Source organism: Trichoplusia ni, chromosome 21 (assembly GCF_003590095.1).
Source record: "Trichoplusia ni isolate ovarian cell line Hi5 chromosome 21, tn1, whole genome shotgun sequence".
NCBI lineage: Eukaryota > Metazoa > Arthropoda > Insecta > Lepidoptera > Noctuidae > Trichoplusia > Trichoplusia ni.
The window spans coordinates 2,694,722-2,722,162 of NC_039498.1; the positions used below are offsets into that span (position 1 = coordinate 2,694,722).

At 34.0% G+C, this 27,441-nt stretch overlaps 1 protein-coding gene across 1 annotated transcript in view; it reads left to right on the top strand.

The window, feature by feature from the left end:
- Positions 1 to 21,681: 21,681 nt before the first annotated feature.
- The window catches only part of LOC113504150 (PDF receptor-like), a gene marked incomplete at its 5' end in the record, with an annotated part of 40,431 nt that continues 34,671 nt past the window's right edge, over positions 21,682 to 27,441 (top strand). Inside the window, one exon of the mRNA XM_026886312.1 lies at positions 21,682 to 21,805. Coding sequence (XP_026742113.1) covers positions 21,682 to 21,805 — 124 coding nt within the window. The remainder of the gene's footprint in view (positions 21,806 to 27,441) is intronic.

Genomic DNA, 27,441 nt, shown 5'->3' on the forward strand with positions numbered 1-27,441 from the left:
AGTTTTAGCTAACACAGACAATAAAAATATAGGAATTCATAGTTGATGAGGTGTTAATAACTACTTGAGCTGTTAAGAACCAAGTGAAAATCCAGCATAGTTTACGGCAAAAGCATACGCGTAGACGCTTTCGAATTAGGCTTTTAGTATCGCTGATCAACATTGATGACAGCAGTCCCAGCAAACTTTATTTTGCCATAGTGCAGAAAAAAAATCATTATATGAACGAAAAAGAAATGTTAGAATCTTAGGAGTATGAAAAATAGATGTTGTCCGGTTCTTAGACCTACCATTATCAGTCTTAATAATCAATTTTATTGATTTGATGATTTTAGCACTGAAAGCAAGCATCATTTTTTTATTCATTATTTAATCAGACGTATCGTAACTGTTTTAGTCCTACAAAAATTATATCATTAACGTAAATCATTATAAATTGATGATCTGTTTTGATATTTAAAAATTGATATTATTTATCACAATGTAATTAAAATACAGTTTTACATCTGATCATAGCAAACATGCAAGAAAGGAATCATAAAAATCGCGTATTTGTAGCCTTTTACGATGTCTGTTGAGAAGGTCATCTAAGAGTGGACACTGTATGAAGAAGACCACTTCTGACATCAAAGATCATATCTCATCACATAAGTAACGAGACTGAAGTCATATTTTTCAACACCATATTTATTTCCGCTTCGAAGACGTTTAAGTTCCACAAATGTAATTTTTAATTTACACGAAATATGCTTGTCGAGATTTTACAGAAAAGGATACGAAGGACGGTAATATTAAATATAATTTGGAAGCTGGTATTAAATTTTCATATTCTGTTCAAGTCTGATTCAGATCTTACGGGAATCAAAATAATACATAGTAGTTTTATTTTATTTTTTCATTTGGTGAGTTTCATTATTTGTCAGGCTTTGTAGAATTAATAAATATTCAGCTGAATTTATATAAATGTGGTGGATATCATGGTGGCCTTGCAGCTCAATGCATCGATTTGTTTGAACGAGGTGCAGGTTCAAAAGGAGGACCAAAAAGCAGGTGAATTACCAATGTTTTATTTGAAAAACCGGTAAACCCAAACATCGTAAGGAAACCTGGATTTCAACTAATGGAATCTGAAATCGCCAACCAGCAGTGAGCCAGTGTGGTGATCAAGGGTCAAACCTTCCCTATACGAGAAACAGTGGACAGTATTTAGGCTGATGTTAAACAAATCTAAAGTCAAGCTACTGAATAAACAACGAAATGTACGGCTGAACGATTAATAAAGATTTAATTTTGTTATGTAACGCGAGTTCCAGAAGTACTAACTTGTTTGGCGATGTCACTTTGAAATGCCAGGTATTCGTTAAAAACCTCTTTAATTTTAGACTCTTTGGAGGACAGTAAAGCCGACTGCTCGCCCTTGAGCTTACATAACCGACCACCAATTTGGGACCGTCTGAGAGGGTTGCAAATATAGTTTTTAATACTGAAATTAAATTGACCTTTTTGTTCTATGTCAGAAAATGAGATGAAAAAAAATTTTTAAATGCAGCGGAGGTAAAAAAACCTACACTTGAGAAAAGCCAGAGTTAACAGCCTCAGGCACTGTATGTGAGGAAATAATTTTTGTAAAAAAATAAGAAGATGGTACAAGCAAGACGATTTTTTACACGTGTGCCTTTTGTACAATGCATTTTCTCTTCTATTCACATTCTGTTGTGCAATGCACAAAAGATTATTTTGAGCTGAGGACCTTCTTTGATGCCAGCGTCATATTTATTATGAATGTTCTCTGATATTTTTGTATTTTTGTAAAAGAGAAACATACATAATATGATTTCCATATGGACGAGTAAAAAGCTGACGTCATTTCACCTCAGTTGTGCTAGATTCTTAGTAGTCATTTGTGGTGAAACTATTAATTAGCATTCTTCATATATTAAAATTAGATTCATTAAGAGTACCATTTCAGTTTCTTTTCATGGGGTACTCCGCCGTATTTTTCTGTGAAGAGGCTTTTCCTATAATATTTTCCATCGATGTCTCAAGAGACACTTCAGACAAAACATTTATTTTAATTTTTATTTAAAAAATAATTTATTATTTTCTATCAAATATTTAATTCAGTACACGTGTATAGGATTTACTTGTTAACAATATTTTAGATAATTTAACCTCCTTAACGAAGCTACTGACAGGAGTATGTCTCAAGGAGTTTCATGGAATGGCTACGTTTAGAAATTATTAGAAAATGAGGGCCTAAAGAGTACTTGATGTACTTACAAAATAAATATTAATGTTATCAATTATTAAAAGATCAACGAGGTTGTTTCTAGGTGAACTGTTGAGAATGATTCGGCTGCTAAGAACCTGGAATTTGCCGAAACTCGGGATCCTTACCGAGAAATGACGTCGTACATAATTACATTCCTTCTATACCTGTCTTGTTCATAATCATAGTTTTTTATAAAGTACTTTAAATAATATTGATCTTCGAAACTACACAGATGTATTGATGAAGCTCGAATATTATACTGAAATAGTCATAAACCTTCAATTTATCAAATGCCACATTGCTAATATCCAGTTTGATGATCTAACAGGCTGTCAAATCATTGATATTCGAGTTGATTGGCGTGCTGACTGACGAGATGACCACTCCATGTATCTTCCTAAATAGCAGTGGTGCCACGAGTTTAATCAATACTAGGCAGAGCCGAAAATATTTCACGGTCAGCGCAGAATATCCGATTGGAAATGTTTCACCTTGCACTCCGAACGAAATGTTACGACGCAGTTACCTATGACATTTACAGTGACCTTGAAAATTTACCCAACTAATTTAATACCAGAAAACGCATATATCCCTCAAAACAATGAAAATAAGAGGGGAAATTAAAAAAAAATATATTTAATTTTTTTTTATTGATCGATACGAAAAAAATTCACGAGGAATATTTAAAATGTACTCTGAAGTCAGGCTATTAAAATAAATAGGCATGAAAAACCCTTAGGGCTTATTGCGCATCATTTAATTTCGTTCTGCCATTTAATCGATAACTGCACGGATATACACACATGTATATAAAACAATAAGCGCAACATTTCAGTGGGTAGTAAGGGGATGGACAAACATGGACTTCTTAATATTTGGATGTGCCATTCCGCTTTCCGCCCACGCTAGCATGCAACAAGGCTTTTGTTTTCAAAAAAATGTAGGATTCCAATTATTTGGTTCTATTATTTCAAATGGTAATTATCATATCTAGTTTTAAACTAGCCAAAGTGAAGATTTTGTAATTTGTATGTTTAAAGGTTTTTTTTTCGGTGTTACTAGTACTACGCTCACAGGTAGAAGCCGCATCCAAAGTATTTCGTGGCTCGTGACCTTCAGCAACAGTAGCTGAACGCGGGCGGGCTGGGATCACTCGCACCCCGAGCGTCGCTGAAGCTGGTCTCCTCATCAGACGCTGCCAACGGGGCTCCAGAACATTCCCCACCATTGCCTATTGCATAATAGGCAATCAATAAAATACCGCGCACTTCTCCCTTACCGCTGAGGTTGAGAAATTAAAAATTTCAGAATTTTCGAGCGAGCTTCTACGATAAGGTAAGTACCTGAGATTATTTTTCTGGTTTATTTTTCCTTTTTTTTTACTTATTTTTTTTTCTTATTTTTTTTTATTAATTCAGTTTATTTATATTTTCTTTCACTTTAATATAAATTCTAAATTATTTTGTTGTATATTTTCCATATTTTAACGATTTTTATTGGATTTTCTACTAAAATATTGTGTTTTTCCAAGTTTTTACGCACGAAACTTCAGATTTCAAATATTTAAATCGTTTATAATTAAATATCGAAATGTTTGAACTTCAAAAAGTCGCGAGGTGGGAACAGAACCCAAACACAACATAAGTTCAAGGCTCGCTGCTGTATCCCTGCCCTTGAACTAGCTGCCCTAGTTTCTGTGACGCGCAATAGCGCTCCCGCTCTCCCGACTATGCAAAGGCAGTACATATATGAATTGCATTTATTGATTTTGCAATTTATTTATTAAAAACTATAAAATTATTGCCTAATCATTGCATATCTACAAAATGATATGAAAATAAAGTAAAATTACGGGTTTTTGGAGGTGTACAAGCGGATAGTTGTACTTAGTTCGGACCTAGGTTACCTGCGTGGATCGATACAGCGGTATAGAGTTTGTCCGTATGGTTCTACCAAAAAAAGGGGTATTTAAGCTTGATCAAAGGCGCATTTTAAACTCCCTGCCCTTAGAGTTCAACCGAATACGCCTAAAATCACTAAAAGCGGCCTAACTTGAGGCAAAACGCTGGAAAAAGAAATTTACTTAATTACCAGTCACATTATTTTTAAATTATCCGGTTTTACATCATCAACATCGTCGTAATACGAGTCCATATGTTGCTTTCCAATACTCGGATGAAATGGCGTTTCGCTGGAGAAAATGATAGATTTTCACAACTTTAGAACACTTAAAACAATTCTAAGTATTTTATTGTTGAAATATATCAAAAGAAGAGGCCTTAGCTTAATCTCATTATGTTTTTAACGCTGTAGGTATTCGCTAGTAGGGGCGTGACTTACTAACGGGCGGGGTGGGTACTATCGCATATCGCGCCCCACCCTATGGTATGGGCAAGAAACCTATTCTCATACAACGTAGAAACTGAACCTTAAATAAAAAAGGAAAAAGTAACAATCTTAATAAATAGCTCATCCTTAATGGAATATGGATCGCTCACGTTGGGTCCCGAAATTGCACATGCAATCATTACACAGCATCAAAATGTTGTAATGATTATTTCAAAATAATTTTGTAAAAAAATAATCTTATTATACCATCACAACTAAGCCACTTCAAGGGTTGGGTAGGACTGCAAAACATTAAAGTGCATGGCAGTCGTTTTTTCAGAGAATCATTAAAATATTGGGATTTCTTTCAAAACCTCACAATTTTTCGATTCTCGCTAATTGGTTTACACTTAAATCAATTTACAGCCTACAAGGTCATTTCTTTCGAAAGCTTTAACTGCGCAGATCGTTGATCAAACCCATGTTGATTTGCACACTGAATTTGAATTGAACACCTTTTTAAGAACGGTGTTTCGTGCTATCGAGAGAAATAGTCCGGCCAATTACAAATTGTCCTTTATGCGAACATTACGTAAGATCAAATAATTCCTGTATCGAATTCAATCCTTTTAACTGTCACGTTGCCAGAAAGGCGACGCCAAGGCGGCCATTCGTTATTAAAAAGTAATAAATTAAAAGTCTTTTTATTATAATTGGGAAACCTCTCGGCCAATCAATTCAAGGCAGCGCTAAATATTTTTTATCAGTCAATACCTCAAATGTGTTGGTTTTGGAGATTCTGTAAATGACCTTTGGCATTAAAATTGTGGGTATAGCGTATTGATCAGTACTAAACGGCTAGTTTATTAGTTAATTTTACTCGAAGCGCTCGAATGAATGGGAATGTCATTTATTTTCGACAAGCGACAGGTCTTTCCGACGTTTGTCGGTTTCAGTATATTCGAGCGACTAGTCTAATACAGATTGGATAACTTTTAATTCGTCTACTAGACCTGAACTTATTCTCTATTTCTGAAATTAAAATTTTCTTAAGAACAAAATTTCTAAATAACAATTTAAGTATCAGTAGTTGTCTTGTAGGCATTTTTTTTTAATTAAAAATTACATTAAATTGATGCTGTAACTTACAATACTATGGGAAATATTATAACTTATCAGGAATTAAGAAAAAAGAACTGGGACCTATTAGCTTTTAGGGTCCGGTTTTCAAAGGACAAAACGGAACAATATTACTGAGGCACTTGGTCTGCTTGTTTGTCCATTCGTCACCGGGTTATATCATAATTAGATGAAAATTTTGCCAATGATGTATTTCTGAGACCTCTATAATAAGAAACAACTTTTGATATTGAAATTCGGTAGGTGTCAAATTCTCAAATACATTTTTCTCCAAACCCATTAATTCTGAATTACCCAATTTGTCTGCCTGGAACTTAGAGCCGCGAGATCAACTCGATCTGGTTACTTTATGATTTTTGACTTATCACATTACAATCAATCCCAAAGTAAGTAAGTAAGGACGAATATTTCAACGGGGACACTTAGAGTTTTACTCTCAACTAATTTTCTTAAATTAAGAAGACATAATCTCCATATATTATGTCTTTTTAATACGAGCTTCATACTCGACTGATTCAGACTTGAAATAGACACTCACCTTTTGTTAAGAATTTATTACCGACGCTTATGCTAAATCGGGAAATCGACTAAGTTTGGCATTTAAAGTGAGAAAATTGAAGCCTCAGATTTAGCCGACCATTTCTTTAAGTAAGTTCCTAGAATTTGGGAATTATCTTGTTCAGGTCTTACAATTTGGAAATTATCTACGTTAGTTCCATGACTCTGACCATGCTTTGACTTAGAATTTGCGAATGATTTGGTTTAGGACTTAGAGATTAACGACCGTCCGACTTACACCTCAGTGTTTAGGAATTATCTCATAAAGGTCTTACAGATTGGGAATTATCTTTAAAGATCTTAAAGTTTGAGAATTTTCTGATTTATTACTTCGAATTTCACGATCATCAGCTTAGGTTTCAGCGATTGGCAATAATCTAATTAAGGACTTAGAATTTAGGAATGATCTCATTAAGGTCTTAGAGTTTGGAAATTATCTCAGTTAGCTTCATGATTTTGACGATCATCTGACTTAGGACTTAGAATTTCGAAATTATCTGGTTTAAGACTTAGAGATTGACGAGCATCCGACTTAGATCTTTGAGTTTGGGAATTATCTCATGAAGGTGTTACAGATGGGGAATTATCGCATTAAGATCTTAGCGTATGGGAATTTTCTGATTTAGGAGTTAGAGTTTGACGACCATCCGACTTAAGTCTTAGAGTTTGGAAATTATCTCATTAAGGTCTTACAGATTGGGAATTATCTGTAAAGACTTTGAGTTTGAGAGTCTCCTGATTTAGGACTTAGAATTTGACGACCATCCACCTTAGATCTTAGAGTTTGAAAATTATCTGAGCTAAAAGACTTCGACGATAATCTGACTTAGGACTTAGAATTTGGGAATCATGTCATTATGGTCTTAGAGTTTATGAATTATATGATTTTGACTTAAGGCTTAGAGATTGACAGTTATCTGGTTTAGGAGTTAGAGATTGACGACCATCCGACTAACATCTTCGAAATTAGGAATTATCTCATTAAGGTCTTACAAATTGGGAATTATGTCGTTAAGATCTTAGAGTTTGGTAATTTTCTTATTTTGGACTTAAAGTTTCACGACCATCCGACTCTCATCATGTCGATCATTTGTCATCGAGATTTTGGAAATTATCTCAGCTGCGTGTTAGATCTTAGAATATGGGAATTATCTGATTTAGGACTTATAGTTTGGCAATTATCTCATTAAGGTCTTAGAATTTGACAATCGACCGAATTAGATCTTAGAGGTTGGGATTTTTTGATTTAGGTTATAGAGATTGCGAACTATGTCAGTAAGGTCTTAGAGTTTGGAAATTATCTTAGTTACTTGTAGCTCAAAACCTTTTACGATAATCTGACTTTTGAATCATCTCATTATGGCCTTAGAGTTTGGGAACTATATGATTTTAAGACTTTTGACGTTTGACGACCATCTGACTTAAGGCAAAGAGATTGGCAGTTATCTGGTTTAGGACTCAGAGTTTAACAACCATCCGACTTACATCTTAAAGTTTAGGAATTATCTCATTAAAGTCTTACAGATTGGGAATTATTTCATTAAGGTCTTAGAGTTTAGGAATTATTTCATAAGGGGCTTAAACTTTGGCCATTTTCTGATTTTCGACTTACAGTTAGACGACCAACGGATTAGGTCTTAGAATTTGGCAATTACCTAAGTTAGTTCCAAGACTTTGACGATCCTCTAACTTTGGTCTTAGAGTTTGGCTATTATCTGATTTAGGATTTAGAATTTGGGAATTATCTCATTAGGGTCTCATTAGAGTTTGATGACCATCTTGCTTAGGTCTTCGAGATTCTGAAATATCTCATTAAGGTCTTAGATTTTGGGCATTTTCTGATTTAAGACTTAGAGTTTGACTACCATCCGTCTGAGATCTTACAGTTTGGGCATTATCTCAGTTAGGTTTTAGAATATGGGAATTATCTGATTAAGGACTTAGAGTTTGGCAATTATCTTAATTAGGACTCACAGTTTGACGTTCATCTTACTTAGGTCTTAGAATTTGGGAATTATCTTGTTAAGATCTTTGATTTTGACAACCGTCCGACTTAGATCTTAGAGTTTAGAATATTATCTCATTAAGGTCTTAGAGTTTTTGAAATTTCTCATTAAAGTCTTAGAATTTGACGATTATCAGACTAATGTCTCAAAATTTTTGAGTCATCTTAGTTAGATCTTAGATTTTGACGACCAACTAGCTTTTACTGTCTGTGAACCGTTTTCAATTCTCTTTGAGTTTGGGAATTATCTGATTTGGGACCCAGAGTTTAAGAATTATCCGATAGGTCTTAAAATGGTAATTATATAAGTTAGGTCTTAGAATTTGAAAATTATTGCAGTTTTGCCTTGCAGTTTGGTAATTACCTCAGTAAGCTCTTACACTCAAGAAATAATCTCAGATAAATCTTAGAAATGTCAAATTATGTCAAGTTTTACAGTTTGGAAAATATCTCAGATAGATCTTAGAGTTTGAAAATTATCTCGGATAAGTCGAAAAGTTTTACACTCAATTGAATTAGATCCTTGAATTAGGCAAGCAATTAGGTGTTCAACTGATTAAGTACTTTAAATTTAGTAAGTCAAGATATGAAATACGATTTTTCATCCATTAAACTAATGAAACTAGTATCGCACCAATATAGAGTATCTTTACCGAACAGCAAAATAAACAAATATTTTCCATAAAAGTCGCATCAAAGGATGGCGCAGAGCTGAGTTCAGTGCAAACTACTATTTTTTGGTGGCGTGTCTGAAAAAGTTTATTATTTTAGCTTTTGAGGTACTGGAGTGAGCACGCTTAGAACCCTTATGCTGGTCTGCTAATAAAGTAAAAAGGGGACAGTTTGAGCAATTTTTCAAATCAAGTCATGAATGGTCTGTGTAGAAAAATAAAATTTATTTTTAAAAGTGACCACTGCTTTGAAATTTCTTCGACCAATTTAATCAAAATAAAAAAGATATTAATCATTTTTAAAGAATTATAAGCTATTTTTTTATATTTTCATTTTGCGTCATCTTCCAGCTGCCAATGGCCAATTCAAAAATATTAATTTTACATTAAACTACCGTGTAATTGTGTTCCTAACAAAAACGGAATCGCATTTTAGAGCTTTGTCTGTTCAACTAAAGGTTAACAGATTGGTATTTTTGATTTTACGACAATATTTCAAGAAGGCCAATTACAGACATAGGTAGATATACAAGCCAATATCTGCAATATAAAATTTTGTATGGTCAACTATTTTTAGTTTTAACTAATTAACTTTCAGTTATTTGTTGGTTTGCTGAATGATACCATTTTAAATAATATCCAATAGCCCGTCTGAAACTAGTTTTTTAGTCAAATACTATATTGAACTATTTAAGAAAAAAAAATGAGATAAGACATTGCTATTAAGATAAGACCGGTCTTCAAAAACGCTTAATTGTGCTCAGCTTTCATTAAGACAGCGATAAATATTTGTAACTCAACTATTAATATCAGTGATAAACTATTTATCATTTAAAATCTTTGATTTCATACTAAATATACAATCCTATGCCAATTGGTACATGTAAGAGCCCTTGATTTAAACTGACCGTGAAATGCAAAACTATTTTTAAGGTAAATACTTCTTTCGTACATTAGTAGCCTATACCGAACCCACACGTTTACGAGTTGTATTTTTATAAACATCTAACATACCCAATAAAACTGTAGTGAATTTACATTTTGCTTGTGTTATTTATTTTAACCGTACGTTAAAGAACTTTACATTTGTTTGTACTAGTCTTGCTCCGGAGATTGTAGTGCTGTTATTAATTGTACTTCACTCGGACGTCGACAAATTGATAAGACACGTATTTCAAAAGCCGGGAAACAACTTAGCTGTCAATATCGATGCCAAAATTCTGCCCTTCCATTTTTATATTGAATCGTTATATCATATTTTAAAGTAGATCCCGGCTAGACTTGACTATAATCATTAATAGATTAAAAAAATCTAAATACTCACATTTAAAAATGCCACTCCAATTAAATTTTATCAAAATCGATCCAGCCGTTTTTATAAGTTTAAATTGCATTGTTATCAGGTTTGAAGCTACCCTGAAAATTTAAGCCTGCTAGCTTGTCGGGAAGTGCTTCAAAATTTAGTTACAAAAATCCAACCTGAACGACACACAAACATACAAACAAGACATGCAAAATAATTCCACGTCTAATGTCAATAAACAAAAAAATGATGATTGTGAGGCGAATTAGAGACCCTGAGTGTTACACACTAATAGGCTAAGGAAAGATAGATTCACAACTTCACAAATTGCATAGCCTAGATTTATACTTTTAATATTTGCTGTAATAGCTGCAAGACAAAAACATTCAGTGAAAATTTCAACTAGCTATCAGGGTTCATGTTCAACAGACATCTGATTCTTTGTAATAGGTTAATATTTTTACCCTAATAATGATAGTGATGTATCAATAGTTTTGAAAGTCGTATAATAGCGCTGCCGTGCTAAATGATGACGTCGCTAAGTTTCAGTCTATGAAAACGCCACTTCAGGTGAGCTAATTGGCATGTATCGGCATAACTGCGCTCTCACGAGTGTTTCGCTAATTGACATGTTTTGTAACCAACTAATTAATTTCCCTTTAGCAGTCAATTAGGAATCCTTTATGCTATATCTTTTCAACAACATAGTTTTAATTTACTCTTCAGAGAAGCTTCTAAATAATATAACAAGAGTTTTTTGAACGAGTGACGTGATTGAATCTCTAAATAATTAGTAGATTAAAAATCTTAATACCCACGGTTTTAAATGTCAAATTTTATCAAATTTTGAGAGTTTAATATTTGTACATTGTCATTGGGTTTGAAGCTACCCTGAAAATGTCAGTCTGCTAGCTTATCGGTAAGTGCCTCAAAATTAAGATACAAAAATCTACAAATTGATTTTCCATTGTATATATGTACTATTCATTAGAAAACAGGAATTGCTTGCTCCAAGAATATCTTAATTCAGTCAGTGTTTGACTCGAAAATATATTTCCCGAAAAATAGGGAGCCAAGGAGGACGTTTCCACGCGGCTGACAATAGCGGACAACTTAAGATCCCCATTGACCTCAAGAGATACCCTTATTTCTAGACATCCCTTGACACACTTACTCATTTTAAGCAAGGTCATTTCAAGCTGGATTATTTCGGAAATTGTAAAGTTAGAAGGGAACTATTGTATTAAATTCCACGAAAAATTTAATTAAAATCGGTTAATAACTGACGCGATGACTAAAAACTAGAGAATTGTAATTATTCTCTCTGCTTATTTTTTTTTCCCGGAACAGTAATGTAAAAAAATTAAATGTAAACCATTTAACTCTGCCTATTTCTTTGAACCGAAAACTTGATTAAAAACTACGAATGCATTTGTAAATTGTTTTTGTTTGTAATTTTTATTAACTTATTTAATCTAATCTAACATTCTCATGTCTAAAACGGCTCGATGGATTGTTATGAAATTTAGTTTACATATTTGATAGGTCTAAGAATCGGACAATATTTTTCATATCACCATAATTTTATTTTTCCCTACGTCTCATTGTGTGGCAAAACAACTTTTGCTGCTATAGACGTTTGCTAATATCTTCATTAAATAGACGTAGTTGCTTAGCTATCAGATATCCTAAATTAGTGTCGGATACATGATACAATTCATACAAGACAACCTATCATACTATCAAGTTCACAGCTCAATAGACATACAAACAGACAAATGTAAACATCAGTAAAAGAAACATTCACGCTTTCAAAAGCACAAAGCCGAACGTACCCTTAAGCAAATGAACCAACGATTCATTTAACTAGCAGTCACCTGCGGCTTTGTCCGCGAGGATCTAGGTACCACTGTTTTTCGAGTCCAATTAATGTTCTGCATAAGTTATTCAAGACTAAAACCTAAGAATTCCCTTCCTTAAGAATTCATTCAGTACTCGTTTGTCTAAACGCGTAACAGAAACCCAAACATCGTCTCAAAAAAAAAAAAAACAGCCATCCACACTCTTCCAGTATTTGTAATCCTTGTTTTTCGCTGCAAATAAATATCATTTGGAGACTTCACGCGTGTAATAACTAAATGCAAAAATATTATTTCCGATGTAACATATGAAGTAGTAGAAATTGCAGAAGCATTCCAAACAAGTAAACAGCTTTCAAAATAGTTGTGAACTTCCTCATCCAAATGAACTTTAATTTCTATGGTGTAGTTCATCATAATTTTACCTTCAGTGAAAATGTTGAGCTTTTATGCTTTCGCTTTACACGAAGTACGTAAAACAGAAAACGACACATTCAAAGAGCCGCTTGACTCAGACTAACAAAAGGCGTCCCAAAGTTCATTAAAAGAGAGACAAAAACATCATATTTTTGGAAGTTTATGGAAAAAGTTGTACAGAATGAAATTGCGAAGTCCTTTATATCAGAAACCTACGCTGTGTAGGAATACTATTATTAATCATAAATTACGCCTACTGGAAAAATTAGGTCTGAAATCGATGTAAATGGAAACTTACCCAGTAACGCGTGTGAAAGCCCTTTTGATGGCATCGAAAATTATATCCAGGCGTCTCTTGATTCTGAGTTGAATTATGGAGAACACTATCTCGAAGACGTTGTTGGCTCCAAAGCAAATGTATCGCAGAACGTACACAACCGCCATTTCGCCAAATTTGCTTGTCTTGCACTGAAGTCGATTCTTTTCTGCAGGCGGTCCTTAGTTGGTTTCAAGAGGGTGCTTGAGCCACAACCTGCGATCAAAAGACTTAGTATTAACACCTTTAACGTGGAACATCAATTATAAGTAAAAGTTGTTATTTAAAACTCGTGAATAAAATTGACACCAATGCCACGCTGTGTCATAAATTATTTTATATAATATCTTATCATAAACCTGACTAGCTGCACCCGCGACGTTGTTCGCGTAAAATTTATCAATAGAGGGAATTTTTGGGTGTTTAGCATTTCTTTAAATTATGTATAACTTATTTTCAGATTTTTGTTCTTATTTACGAATTACTAAAAAAAATGTATGGCTATAGACCGTACTCGGACATTGCAACATAACTTTATTTTTCTAAAATAAGAGCAACCTTAGTTACTCCTAACTCCTTATTACATTAAATACCTTCCAATAAAACTTCCATCAAAATCGGTCCGGCCATTTTAGATATTAGCAAAAACAAACAAAAAGGTATAAAAAATGAGTATGTACTGCATTTATATTCATACACGTGTAGTAAGAAACGTTTATTCCAATATTACAAACTGACACTCCGATATTAGCTACATTTATAGATGATAAATGTCGAATCCAATCGAAATAGCTGTATAGTAACGGCTGTATAAAGAATACACTTCAAAACATTTCCAGATAAAACCATAAGGTAATCCGGAAATCAAAAAGGAAATAAATAAATCTTGGAAATGTGTTTAAAGTGCATCCGCGGAAAATTTATGTCGTCCGCGCCTTTTCCGATCAATCTTCTTAGCGCGGCCTTTGCATTCTATAAGTGTGCTGTGTACAGACTTAAACCCTCAAAGGGCAGACTTACTCCTTACATTTCTAAACCTGAATAAAATACACACATGGAACACTTTGAACTATAAATAAAAGTACTGCCCTGCATAGCACGCAAACAAGAGGATTAAATTAAATAACAATAAAACTTTAACTAAGAGCAGAAATGAAATGGAATAACAAAGAAAAAGGTTGGTTGTAGACGAAAACAAAGCTTTAGAAAAAATATACGTTAACATCAAAGAAGGGCAGCGAAAAGTCTGATATAAAAATTAAAACGGCACGAAGATAATGTAGGAGAGAATAATCAAAACGCAAGCCAACGCAAAAAGAAAAACTATGGATCGAGTTAGTATAAACATTCTGACAGATAGCATGAATGTACAGAACAAAATCTACCATCGGATGCAATAAATACGAAAGTACAAACGGATACCCAAATCATGTGTAAAAGCAAATACTAGTGAAAATCAATATGCATTCTCATTAAATTTGTATATCCTATAACGTCGGTCGTCCGGGAGCAAGATGGGTCGACTATAGTAAAGTTCTCGGGTCTAGTCTGGATGAGGCTGGCACAGAAAGGAGAGGCCTATGCCCAGCAGTGGGAGGACAAATGCTGTGGATGAAGATGATAATGATCCCATAACAGATCGAATTGGTTTTTTATTAATAATACAAGTAAAATCCCGCCTCGCAAGACGTAGATAGATAGTTTAAAATCTGTAATCCATTTCTATCAAGAAAATACACAATTTACCGACTTTCCATTACTGAAAAGTTTAAGTAGTAATGTCACACCAGGCGGGCTAGCTGATAGCTGCAAAGTGCAATGTACACACGGAATTTGTGCGTTAACACTGTGTAAAGTTTGCCTTTTGAGATCTATGTCAAGTATCAGGTCAAGGGAGACATCGGAATCGAGTTTTAAAAGTGCAGAACTGACACTGTAATGTATTTCAGCACTTTATAAGAATTAAAAAGAAATAAGTATATTTTCTGGTAAAATAATAAGATTTCTTAAATAAGTGTATCACCTAATTTTCCAAAATAGGAACAGAGTTTGTTTTAAAAGGCAATTTTTTAAATCAGTAGTCTCTGATATTCGGGGCTAAAATGAAGTCATATTAAAACCTTGAAAAACTGAATATCGAATATTTATTCTCCGAATAGTCAAAAGTTTCAGAATGAAATGCGAATTTCAGGAATTTCGCCTTTGAAAAGATATTTAGTAACATCGACCAATATTCCAGGAAACCAAACTTTGACATCCTAATGCATCTTTCTAAAATGATATATCACTGCACTAGTTAGAAATTTTCACTTTTGTTCAGCTTCGCCCCTAACTTTTCTCATATTACAGATGATATTTATCAAGTTTTCAGATGCACCTTTCAGCATTGAAAAAAAAACTTTAGTCCTTTGTCTTTAGCTATGCTTATAAGTCTTTCTTTTTGTTAAGTGGAGTTATTGTTGAATAGTCCAAATTCTATTCCAATGTAGACAAGAAATCAAGATGGGTTACAGATTCGAGGAAACTGCAAATCTATATGAAAATATTTTTAATTAACAATTGTACAATAAAAGTTAGTATCTTTTAGTAAAAATTTAATATTGCAAGTCTAATCCAGACATTTATTACTTCCCATGGTTACATGGTCACTCGTATGCAATATAAATATTAAATCTAAAAGAAACGTAGTTAATGAAAGTCTTTTGCGGGCAAACTTAGTCCGTCCCTTGCGACCGAGAGTCATATTCATAACGAATTGCTCACAGAGCTTCATGTAAACATGCTGTCTGTTTGTATTTCATCTTATGATAACATATATGTACATCGCTTTTCAATTGCTGGAAGAGGTTGCAAACATGCAAGTTATAAGCAGTTGTTGACAGCAAACGTTATTTTGTTGATTACTCGAGAATAGTGAGCGCTCAAAGGCGATGTTGTACCTTGCATTTTGCTGCCGTTTCCAATCTTATTTTTCAAATGTTGTTCAAAGGGCCTTTTACTTGTTAAAAGGAAAATATTTTCATTCACTTGGGCACTCAATATTTTTTAATTAATTAAAGTGTTAGAGTCATTTTAAAGAAAATATAATAATGATGTAGGGGTTTTAAATTTTGGTCCTTAGTGTGGACAATCCATAGTCTGATTGTGAAGTTATAATAAATAGATTGAGGTATAGATGATCATATATAGGCTTCTTAAGCTTTGATTAGTTGTGGGTGCTCGACTTGTTTTTTTTATAGTTTTTCGAAGCAGATCTTTCTCCTAACTATTTTTCTGTTGAGTTTCCAAAACCGTTATTTTTTTCTGACTGTATATTCTTTTGCAGATACTCCATCTACCTTCCATCTTACACCAATCGTGTCAACAGCCCTCTGAGGTGCCGTAGGTTCAGGTAAGTGTATCAACTATATACTCGTCAAAAGTCTTAATTTTTGAAACTTATAAGTACTTAATTTAATTTTTGTTTTAGATCCTGTACCTGTTAGCTACGGAATCTTAAAGCGTTAAGTAGCAACTGCTGCTATTCACGGTAAGTTTTGACATCCTCATTTCATGAATGTTTAACACTTAACTGTTTCACATCAACCTCTCTTTACACTCATTTCGCCAGTCTAGAATCGACCCAAAATTTTACGTTCTATTGTACAGTTAAGGATGTCAACATCCGCTATGGAATTATATTTCTGTATACCAACTATCAAAAGGGACATTAAGCTGAATGCAATGGCACAGTCTGTCAAAGCTTTGTAGAATTACTCTTGGTTGCATGGTTCCGAAAACGGTAAAAGTTTTTCAAAGCCTTGACTATTAGGAAGCATTTTTTTCTCAATTTTCGGTAACCATCGTTTCAAAAGAATGCATGCAAACAGTACTGACATACTTTTCCTCTTTGTTACAGATTCCTTCATCATCAGACCTTGGTGTCTGAACAAGACTAATCCAGCGGCGGCTGGACAAGGTTAGTACCTCATTAATGTTATCGACTCTTTAAATACTCCTAATTAAAATAAAATCGAAAAAAATATATTTTAAAAGAATATTTGCAATCTACAAAAGATACCGTACTTAAAAATATGAGTATACAATTTTCGGTGTTTTTCTGTTCGTTTGCATATCCAGAAAAAAATGATTGCAGTCATAATCCGCTCTTAGGTGCAACTGCTCAAAATATAACCTATTTTTGTGTCTAGTCTAATAATAGTGAAGTAACTATGGTTTCGTAATTATTTTTTTTTTTTGTAGTAAAAATCTTGCAATCAAGCTTCAATACAGTTTTCAACAAGTCAATGTTAATGGTAAAAATTACCAAAACTTGCATGTATGTACCTAAATCTTGGTATCGTTTGTAGACAAAGTCAATTTACTGTAAATAAAAAATACAGCTGCACTTTCGTTTCGATTTACAGTTCACAATTTTCCTCGTATACATATAGATATGTAAACAGCAACGACATTTCGCAAAAGCAACATTCTACGAAAGAGACATTTTCATCTGTGTACACGATGTTGTTGACGCACTGCACACACAACCCATCAACAGAACATCCGATATTGGCATTGCTAAGCTCACACATCAACTGGTCTACGTACAAGTGGTAAAGGTGCGTGGAGCCGGACCACCCCGTCTCACCCCATCCGAATGCATTCCATTGGAAACCTACCCATGTTACATGATTGTACTGGTAATTGCATCGGTACTTTAATAGGTGTGTGAGGTCGTTTTGCAGGATAGGGTATTTGACTAAATCTAATCTGTTTAGAACGTCAGACGAGTTTCCAAAAGATCATTTTAATTCGTATTTTTCATTTAATTACAATATTAAAAAGTAAGAAAGATACAAAGAGAGAGAAGTATGATAGAGGGACCTAAAAAATCACTTGCTATTAAAAAGCGTACTGGTAAGTGACGTCATTCGATATTTTAAATCACTGTACGCATTTAATTTCTTGTTTACGAAATGAAATAATAAATACTTTTCTAAAATTTTATGGAAATCTGTCTGAATGCCTTAACAGTTTTTTTGACAAATATCAAAGTCTACTATGCTAAACTATTAACTGGGTAACGTTTGCTCGTAGCCTGTAACTTACGTCTAGTTTTAACTGTAATCAACTATGAATAAAAACGTAGAGTCAATACAAAACCGTCAATGACAGTGAAATGAAAATCGATGACGCAAAACAATACAACATACATGTACCTGAGGTTTCATTAATTAAACATGTATTAAATTCCATGTTGAATATATGAAATACATTCCGTAATTAATACAAATACGAGAGTTACACGGCTTCTGCCGCAGCAAACCGCATCGAACTATCCAAAGCTGAATTATAAGTTAAACTGAACTAAGTTAGAACTAGACTAGTGTTACCTCCGTACTTCGTTAATCCAAGTTTGATATGTAGATACCTCGGCAAGACAACGGCTAACATCTTGTTACGTATGAACTTATAATTAATAGACTGACTTTGAAGACTGTCTTAAGCTTTGGTCTATTCAGTTTCTCGTATTAACTTATTAATTCGATTTGTAAGATCATAGGTATATATTTTTATGAGCATCTGAACAAATTCAAAATGCTTAATGCAGTTCTTGCATCATAAGCATCCCTAGTCAGCTTAAGGTTTTTTTGTATCAAAAAGGTGAAGCCTATATCTTGTAGTATTTTTTTTACACCAAAGCGCGTTTAATTAGCTTGTACACTTGCAAAGACACACGTAAAACACAACATAGAGTGTCTCGTTCCTTTGTCAAAAGTCTTCACTTGCCTATACTGGCCTTTGGTCGTCAGACTGCATGATTTTGTTGTAAAGACCTGTATGCAGCCCCGAACCCGAATTCACCTTTTCGGTATTGAATCCAAGACGCATTTGTCGAAATGCTTTCACGATATTAAAATACAATTTTTGTGGTTGCATTCGAAAAATATGTGAAATGCATTTTGCTTAAATCATAATATTCATTTTCAATGAATTTAATAATAATATTCAGTCAGAAGCGACTATGTTCACATTTCCCTATGAAGAAAGGTAGGCTACATTGTTTTCTTGCAATTCCTTGGAACTGCCCCCCATAGCATCATCATCATCGTCCTAGCCTTTTCCCAACTATGTTGGGGTCGGCTACCACCATAGCATTCTAATTTGTTTTACAAAACTAGAAATTATTTTTAAGAGGTATCGATAGAAAATAATTAATATTTATAAAATTCATAACAATAACTTTTACAAACTAGGGAATATTTTATAAATAGTTTACAATTCTGTATCTATTCTACATTTTTCATTTCTGTTCCCATCCGTCCTATTACATTTTAGATATCTCATAAAGGCCTTTGTATGCTGGACGGGCGTCCCCGTATAATCTGTTTAAAAGATCGGGCTTTAATCCTTTGCAGCCATCCCGTGAATTCGAAACGTATTTGATAGTGATAGGTAACGATGGCAAAGATAATATAATACTAGCTGTTGCCCGTGACTTCGTCCACGTGGTTAGAATTTTCTCGTTTTTCCCACATTTTCCATTGTATCTTCGCTCCTATAAGTCGCAGCGTGATGTTATTTAGCCTATAGCCTTCCTTGATAAATGGTCTAGTCAACACAAAAATAATTTTTCAATTCGAACCCGTAGTTCCTGAGATTAGCGCGTTAAAAGAAAGAAACAAACTCTTCAGCAATACAATTAGTATAGATTACACGTCAATATGTCACTGTACACATAGAACTGATTTATCCATATCTAAAGCACTGCAAATATATTTTATTGACTTTCCATATCGGCCCTCATGTGGCATTATTAAATCGTAGTATCGTAGTCGTTACGAGTTTTCCGTCCCTCTGTCGAATCTAATACTGTATTGTTATGCAATTTTATTGCAATAAAGAAACTTCAGCTAAAACTAGTTTTATGAACATACACACGAATATGAAAATACCAATTAAGTTTTGTCATGCCCGGAGCATTATTTTGAAACAGTGTGATACTTTCATAAGTATGTAAATAAAAAAATACATTTAGACAAGAAATAAAATTGTCAATAACATGTTTGATATTACTTGTGTTGAAGCCTTGAGTATTTAACTTTCATCTACAAGAAGAAGGCCCTCCATTTATTTGAGTTTAGATAATAATTGTACCAGAAACAAAATAATTCTCAAGACCAACTTAATTATATAAAAAAACATACAAACGCTCACTACCTAATCCCCATGTAATGACCGACTCAACCCCATATGGGGTACGTTTCCCGACTTTGTCAGGGACTTTTTTAAAAGCACTTTTTATTTTGCGTCAGCATACTAGATGTGTATTGACTATGTAAGCCGCAAAGAATGAAAGAAAGTTCTTCAGTATGAGCTTCTTATAGTTAACACGTAGTTCAACTTATTTTTCTCACGGCGCTATTTGCAAGTTACTTTTGAAAATAAATAGTGACGCCGTGTTCTTATACTGTTTTTATTTGTATGCCACTGTTCTCGAACAAACCTTCCATAAAAACTTCGATAGCCACAGCTGTTGAACTATCTATACGAAGTAAGTTGGAGTCGAACGCTTTATAACGAATATTTTATCTTGTTACAGGTAATTATGTGGTGCATGGGAGGGACATGTCTTTATGTCTTATTGACTGTCGGTAGGAACTAGAATTTAATTTAAAATTGTTCATTTATAAAAGTGTCTTCATATCGTAGAGCCAATTCATGCGAAGGTAGTTATCATGAAAATGCTCGACTTAATGTTGAATATATTTCCTTAATGTTTCTTTTTTCTAAAGGTAAGTTTATCATTGTTTAAATGGTGTATTTGCATATAGTTAGTTGCCATTTAACTTGTTTTGGTAGATCAGTCATTATAGAATACAAAACGTATTTAAGTAGACAGACTTGTGTTTTTCTCTACTTTTTCCATATTTTCCGCACGAAATTTTACTTTTTTCTTTATGCTGTGTATTCATTTTCCAGCCAGATGAATATCGAATAATTCTTTTGTTTAAAATAAAGAGAAAATTATAATTTGATTTTACCATCGAGTAGGTAGCGAACGGATAAATACAATTGTTTGTAAAATAGAGCATTAGTTGCATAGACAGGCGAAGATTACATTTCTATGTAGAGGCTTGAACTTTCATTTGTATTATTTCATTTCCCCAGTCTGCTTATCCGACATCGTTAATTAAATTGTTCGTAGAGAAACAAAAGATTTACCGTAAGCTGGAATCCTAGTATTGTTAAATTAGATTTTTCATTCTATTAACTTCGTTTTTCTTTGCCTTTACAGAAAATAATATTTTGTAACACATTTAGGTAAGCAACAAAAGAAAAGAATACTTAATTGAATTTTGTAACTGTAGATAAAAGCAACTGTTTTACTAATTCAGGAAAAAACATGTCAACTCTTTATTGTCTACATTTTAATTAAAACCTTGTTACATAAACAATACTCGTTGTCGTTAAGCTTTTCCAGGTTTATTAATAATATTTTATAGACGCAACTGCGTTTGGCAGGATGTGTCAAATAGGTTTAAACGGACGCGTTATGATTTTGTTATCCATATACTGAGAATTTAAAGCCATGTAGATGAAAAGGAAAACAGGATACTATATAATAGAGGCTTTTTTTGTATTATAAAAGTATTTAATTTTATTGAAATATTTGCGTCAGTTTCGAAACAAAGAACATGGGAAATTATACAAAATTTGACGCAAGAAATAGTATAAGAAAAAAGAATGTTTTATACTTTAATTAATTAAAAAGCAAGCTTCATTAGCAACGGCTTATTACAGCTCAAAAAAAAACTAAACCAAATTCTCTTTTCGCAGTTTTTCTTTGTTGTCCGTTTTCATATCCGTCGGCAACCTGCCTTCGGAAAACTATAATGAAAACGGACCACTGCAATGTTCCAGAAAATATGCAAATCTTACCTTCGAAGTCAGTAAGTGTTTGCCAAATTCATGTGTTTTTTGGAACTGAGAAGCGACCGCTTACAAAACGAAAAGAAACAATCGAACATCGGACTGAGACATTGAAGGAATTTCACGTTACTCATTTCCAAAGAATACAGAGCCATCGGTAGCACGTATGTCGTGTATGTTTGTGTCTAGGATTCATAGAATCAGTTTTGTACTAATTAGGTGTATATACAGCCAACCTTAGTAAAGCCTTGTTAATACTTACGAACAAAAGGTAACAAGAGTGTTGAAATTAAAAAAATGTCACGTTAGGCTTAGCTCCTACTAAAATGCGATCTAACACTTTTTAAATAATTTATTGCAAAACTGCTTTGCTGTTATTTATGTATATAAGCTTAAAGCTGAACGCTTTTAACTAACAAAATTTAAATAAAGAACATTTCTAGTTAGAGTACGATCGTTAAACACCATTTTAGCAGACAACAACGGAAGTCGTGAAAAGGGAAGTCACGACAGATCACAGTTAATCCTCGACCAAATAAAACCTGAGGAAATGGAGGCGAAAGAGCTCATTGCCCACTCGCGCCGAAACAAACAAATCTGAAGGCGACCTGACCCGCGCCGCGGCATCAGACCGCTTTCCAATTAAGTCTAGTATATCCTCAACAGTAACAGATCAGTATTTCGAATTTTCGACCTTCGTTCGAATTTACGTAACAACAACGATTTACTCGCTATTTACATACATAATACCATAAGTATTGCTGTTCGTGTTCTCTCGTCGATTCAATCAAACGGCTGTGACGACGTTGTTTACTATTTACATTTCGATCTGGTGCGATCCGATCTGCTACGAATATACAGCGGGAAGCAGTTTGTTTTACAAGTATATCTTTTTGGGGGCTTGTAACAACACAGGTGGACTTTGAGTCAGTGAGATATTACGCCAGATGTTTAGAAGTATTCGTAACGTTTTCAAGGCGAGGGAGTTCCATAGGCGTTTCTCATGTTTTAGCGTTAACCGATTCGAGTGTAGCGTGGAGAAGCGATAGATACTAGATACCCACGCTTGCCATAAACTAGTCCTAGCCTTATACCGTCGAAAGCGTATATTAAGAATCATGTGATTTAATTTGTAAGAAGCAAGAAACAAAACTAACACAACACAAGTTAATTAAATTTTCTTTATCGCATCTTTCAATACTTACAAAATAAATTCATTTTCGAAATGAAGAAAAAACTCTAAACAATTTCCGCCTTGAAAACTCACAAAACCAAAGTCAATACAAGCTTTACTCCTTATTTGTCAGTCTTATATCCAGATCAATGGCAATAAGTTCGGGAATCGGTTGAATATTTATTTATATTTAGATTTGTTTATTGTTGTCTACTTCTGTGACCTCGGAAGATATTGTTTTACGAATCCCGCTCTAAGGAATTAATTCTTGTGTCGTATTGGGTGATACAAACACTCAAGTCATACGCACAAAGATACAAAGACTCAGACGAGCATTCGTGGTTCACACAAATGCTTCTCGTTACTTAACAAAGTGCTGTTGCATATAGCTGTGAATGATATTAATAAATGTCTATTTGTCTCTGGGATAAACACGATGGACAGTGCCAGACACAGCATTATACCTTAGGCTAGCTGCACACATAATAGTGCCCTTAATATACTGTCTGCGTTGAATTTTTTGACAGATTGTCAAATAAAGTGACGGGCAGATTCGATGATATGCTGGAAATTTCTTCAATCGATTTTTACAGGATTTTGCCCATTTTTTGATAATAAGTGCCAACATTGTCATGTTAGCCCGTGCCGCTAATTTTTTGTCATTGGTTCACTTGAGTCACCACAAGCCCTTCGTTTTATAGTATTGTTCTTGAGACCACATATTGATGAAGATTGATGACGAAACTACATTGCAACTTAAGCTGCAGGAACGATTGAATGCATTGTTTATCCTGTTACAAATTGTGCGTGTGCGACTATCCTAGCGACAGTCTAAAAGAATGTCTGGCGGGCGTAGCGATAAAAAGTGCTAAAACAAATGACGGACTAAGGAAACGTTTCAGGATAAGAAACAAATGATTCCTGAAGAGAAAGCAACAGGTTGTGCAAAGTTTGCGGGACTAGCACTGGCCCAATCAACATCAACCAACCGCTGTAGAGCAACAAGTGGCCCATTTTTATTTGAACCAACGCCAATTTTAGCGTCTATATTATACAAGATTGTAGGGAAGTGGGAGTTGTAGGTATTTATGTTATATACCCACAAAAGTGCAAGAAAAAATATATAAATGCACATCATGTTTATTTATCATCATCACTTAGGTATACATATATATCTACGAGTATAACTAGGTGTCCCAGAAAACTTTGTTTGCCATAAAAATTAGGTCTAGGGAACAAAAATAATACGGCTATGAAAAATAGATGTCCTATTCTCAGACCTACTTAATATGCACCTAAAATTTCACGAGAATCGGTCGAGTCGTTTCGGAGGACGTCGTGTTCTGACTGTACGAATAGCCGAGTGGTTGAGGCCACCAAGCCAAAACCCACTGAGCGCGACATGTCGCGGGTTCGATCCCCGCGTAAGACAAGCGTTTGTGTAATCCACGAATGCTTGTTTTGAGTCACATTTTCCAGGGATATAAATCTATTAGTTATGCATTCATCTTAATGAATAATCGAAAAAAACACATTATTTTCCATTTTTCTCAAAAACGCCTTCGTCACCACAACTTCGTAGTAACTCCAATTTTTGTCATTTTGCCACAGCTCAGAAACTTTAGATGTACCTTAATTATAACTACTGAACTCGATTTCACTGTCATGGACATGTTTCACATTTATTTTTAATAATTTAGTTACTCGAATGCCCAACGTCCAAAAAAATAAATTAAAATAATACTCAGAATCACTCTTTAATTAACCACTCTATTATAAAATAATGCTTTGATACCAAAATTCTAAACCAAAATGTTGAAAATAAAAAGCTTCTTAAATGCATCTTTAAAAAAATATATAAGATAACAAGCAAAACTATCAAATGCCCAATCTCTAGAAACATTGTAACCAAGCAAACCAAACTCTATAGAACAAGTCAATTACAATAATAAAACCAATAACACAGATCCTTCGCCGTAACAATGAATCACTCTACTATTCGATCGAGGACTTTATACCTGCATGAGACATAAGTTCGAAACTAAACCGATGGTTCTAAATTAGCTTCCCCTGATCAAATGACATTCCTACGCTGGTTATAAATTTTAAGTAAAATGTCACCACCTTTAGCTGAACAAACAAAATTATGAAGGCAGCTAAAGTAAATCGCTTTAAAGTTCCATTGAGATACTAGTTCCATTCACTGTTTCCATGTACTTATGAAGACAAAAATTAAAACTCTTTGGTTTAAATGAGGCTACTTAATAGCACTTTTTGCGGATCAAATTACATTGGACAGCACCCAATACACCCATCCTTCCCAGCTTAGCAATTTTAGCTGCGAGCTGCGAGAGGAGAAACGTCTTTTCCAACTACTTACCATCTAGAACATAATAGCAATATTGATATTAGTGTGTAGGTGCCCTGCCAAAAAACAATAAACAAAATCCGCTGAAAAAAGTATCTAGATATATTATGCTTTCGTCCCGAAAGAAAACTAGGTATACAATTTCATATCTTTAACTACCAGTTGCATTGATGTCACTTTGGTCAGAGATCAGGCCGCCTAGAAAATCGACGTTGCTATAAGCTCCGACGGTCTTCCTTGGATTAGTACTAGCCCGAGACACATGCCTGTCACTGCAACTCCTGTACCCAAACTCTACAAAGCTACCCATGAAAACCACCGAAACATTATAGTTTAGTGTGTCTCAGAAGAAATAATTGACTGTCTTGGAAACCGCAACAACCTCAATCAGGAATAGTAAAAAGTAGTCAGAAAAGTATATTCCATTTCCCTCCATTTCCGCAAACGGGAGACCAAAAGCAGAAGCTCGCAAAGGGAATGATTGACAGCTGATTAAATCAAGTTGCCAAGCCAGACATACAAAGTTACTAGCTAATGGGTCCTATATTAGAGCTATATTTTGATTTTAACCTCAAAAGCGACTAAAAGGACGGAAATTTGCTCTAGTGGCAGCATCAGCCTCATAGTGAACAACACCGGATGTTGGCTGTAAACTATTAACGTGTTACCTCCACCCTGCCGGACCACACTCATGTAGAATATGATGTGCAGTTTGCTCATATTTACTGTTTCTTGTTGAATATTGATACAACGGTGAAAATACGAGTTCCAATGAAAACACGATAGTGTATTTACCTAAATATACTATTATAATCTGGTCCGTCACTAGAATACAAAATAATTATTTTTCAAAATATCACACTATTTTAAAGTAAGGAAGATAAAAGAACTTAAGTAAAATATAAGGTCTAAAGCATCACTTGCTAGTAAAAAGCTTACTGGTAAGTGACGTCACACGAGATTTAATTGACTGTATCCCCTTAACTTTTGTTTACAAAATAAAAGAAAAATATATTTCTAATATAAGTCATAAATCAAAGGATTTCATGAGAGCTAGCGTTTGCAACATTGTTATTCGTCTAACGGGCGCTGGTCAGGTAGTATAGTGCCACTGCCACTGCCCCGGTTTCTTATTTATGAAAGTGCTGAATTTTACGAACGTAATAAAATTATTCCTCTAATAAGAGATATATGTCTATAATAAGGCCTTTAAAATATGTAACACGAGGTCTTAAAATTCTAAATCAGCAATGGTCTCAAAATGATCAACTTTAGTGATAGCCAGGAATAAAGTAATAGTAGTTTAATGTATGTTTTCTTACACACAAAAAAGGCCAAAAACCTTTTTAATCGTACATAAATTGCTTCCTTAATCAAAGTCAAAGTCTTCAATTCTTAATCAAATCACTTTACTTCCTAGAAAAGCTTTCCTTCTCTCGTCACGCTTATTACCTTTCTTTATAAGTGTGAAGATGGAAATTGTTCGAAGAGTAATGACCAGGGAACTTGATACCACCATATTAAGATGAAGATGTATTAATCGAAGACGGTCGCTGTTTATAATTCCAAGAAGCACTGACGTTTGTGTGATCCATGAAAGCTCATTCTGAATGTTTGCGAAATTCTCCGAGACACTAGAATTAAAAGCCGTATAGTGCATGGTCAAATTTTCACGACTGAGAAAGTAGTGCTTTAAGAGACGGTCGTAGTTGTGCTGGGCACTTAAGTAGCTGGGTTACAGTTCTTTCTTCTATGACGTCATATGCATATATTTAAATATGGCGACTATTCAATCATTAACAGAACTACTCTTTTTCACAGAATTACATAAAATTCCCATAAAATTCATAATTCATATATAATCAAATTTTTCTAGAACTAGAGTCCTCATGCGCACATTTTGAAGAAGCTCGGACATACCTATAGCACACCAGTCGGAAAATAAATATTTAATCTAAATGTGAGTGAAGCGAAAAAGGTTCTTAGAAATTTTTAAAACTTATTTAAATCAAGAATAACCTCAGGAACCTTCAAAATAATAAAAAGTCCATTAATTTATAAAACTGTTATCACTTTCTAATTTCTACGTCTGACGATTGCTTCCATCCATACAG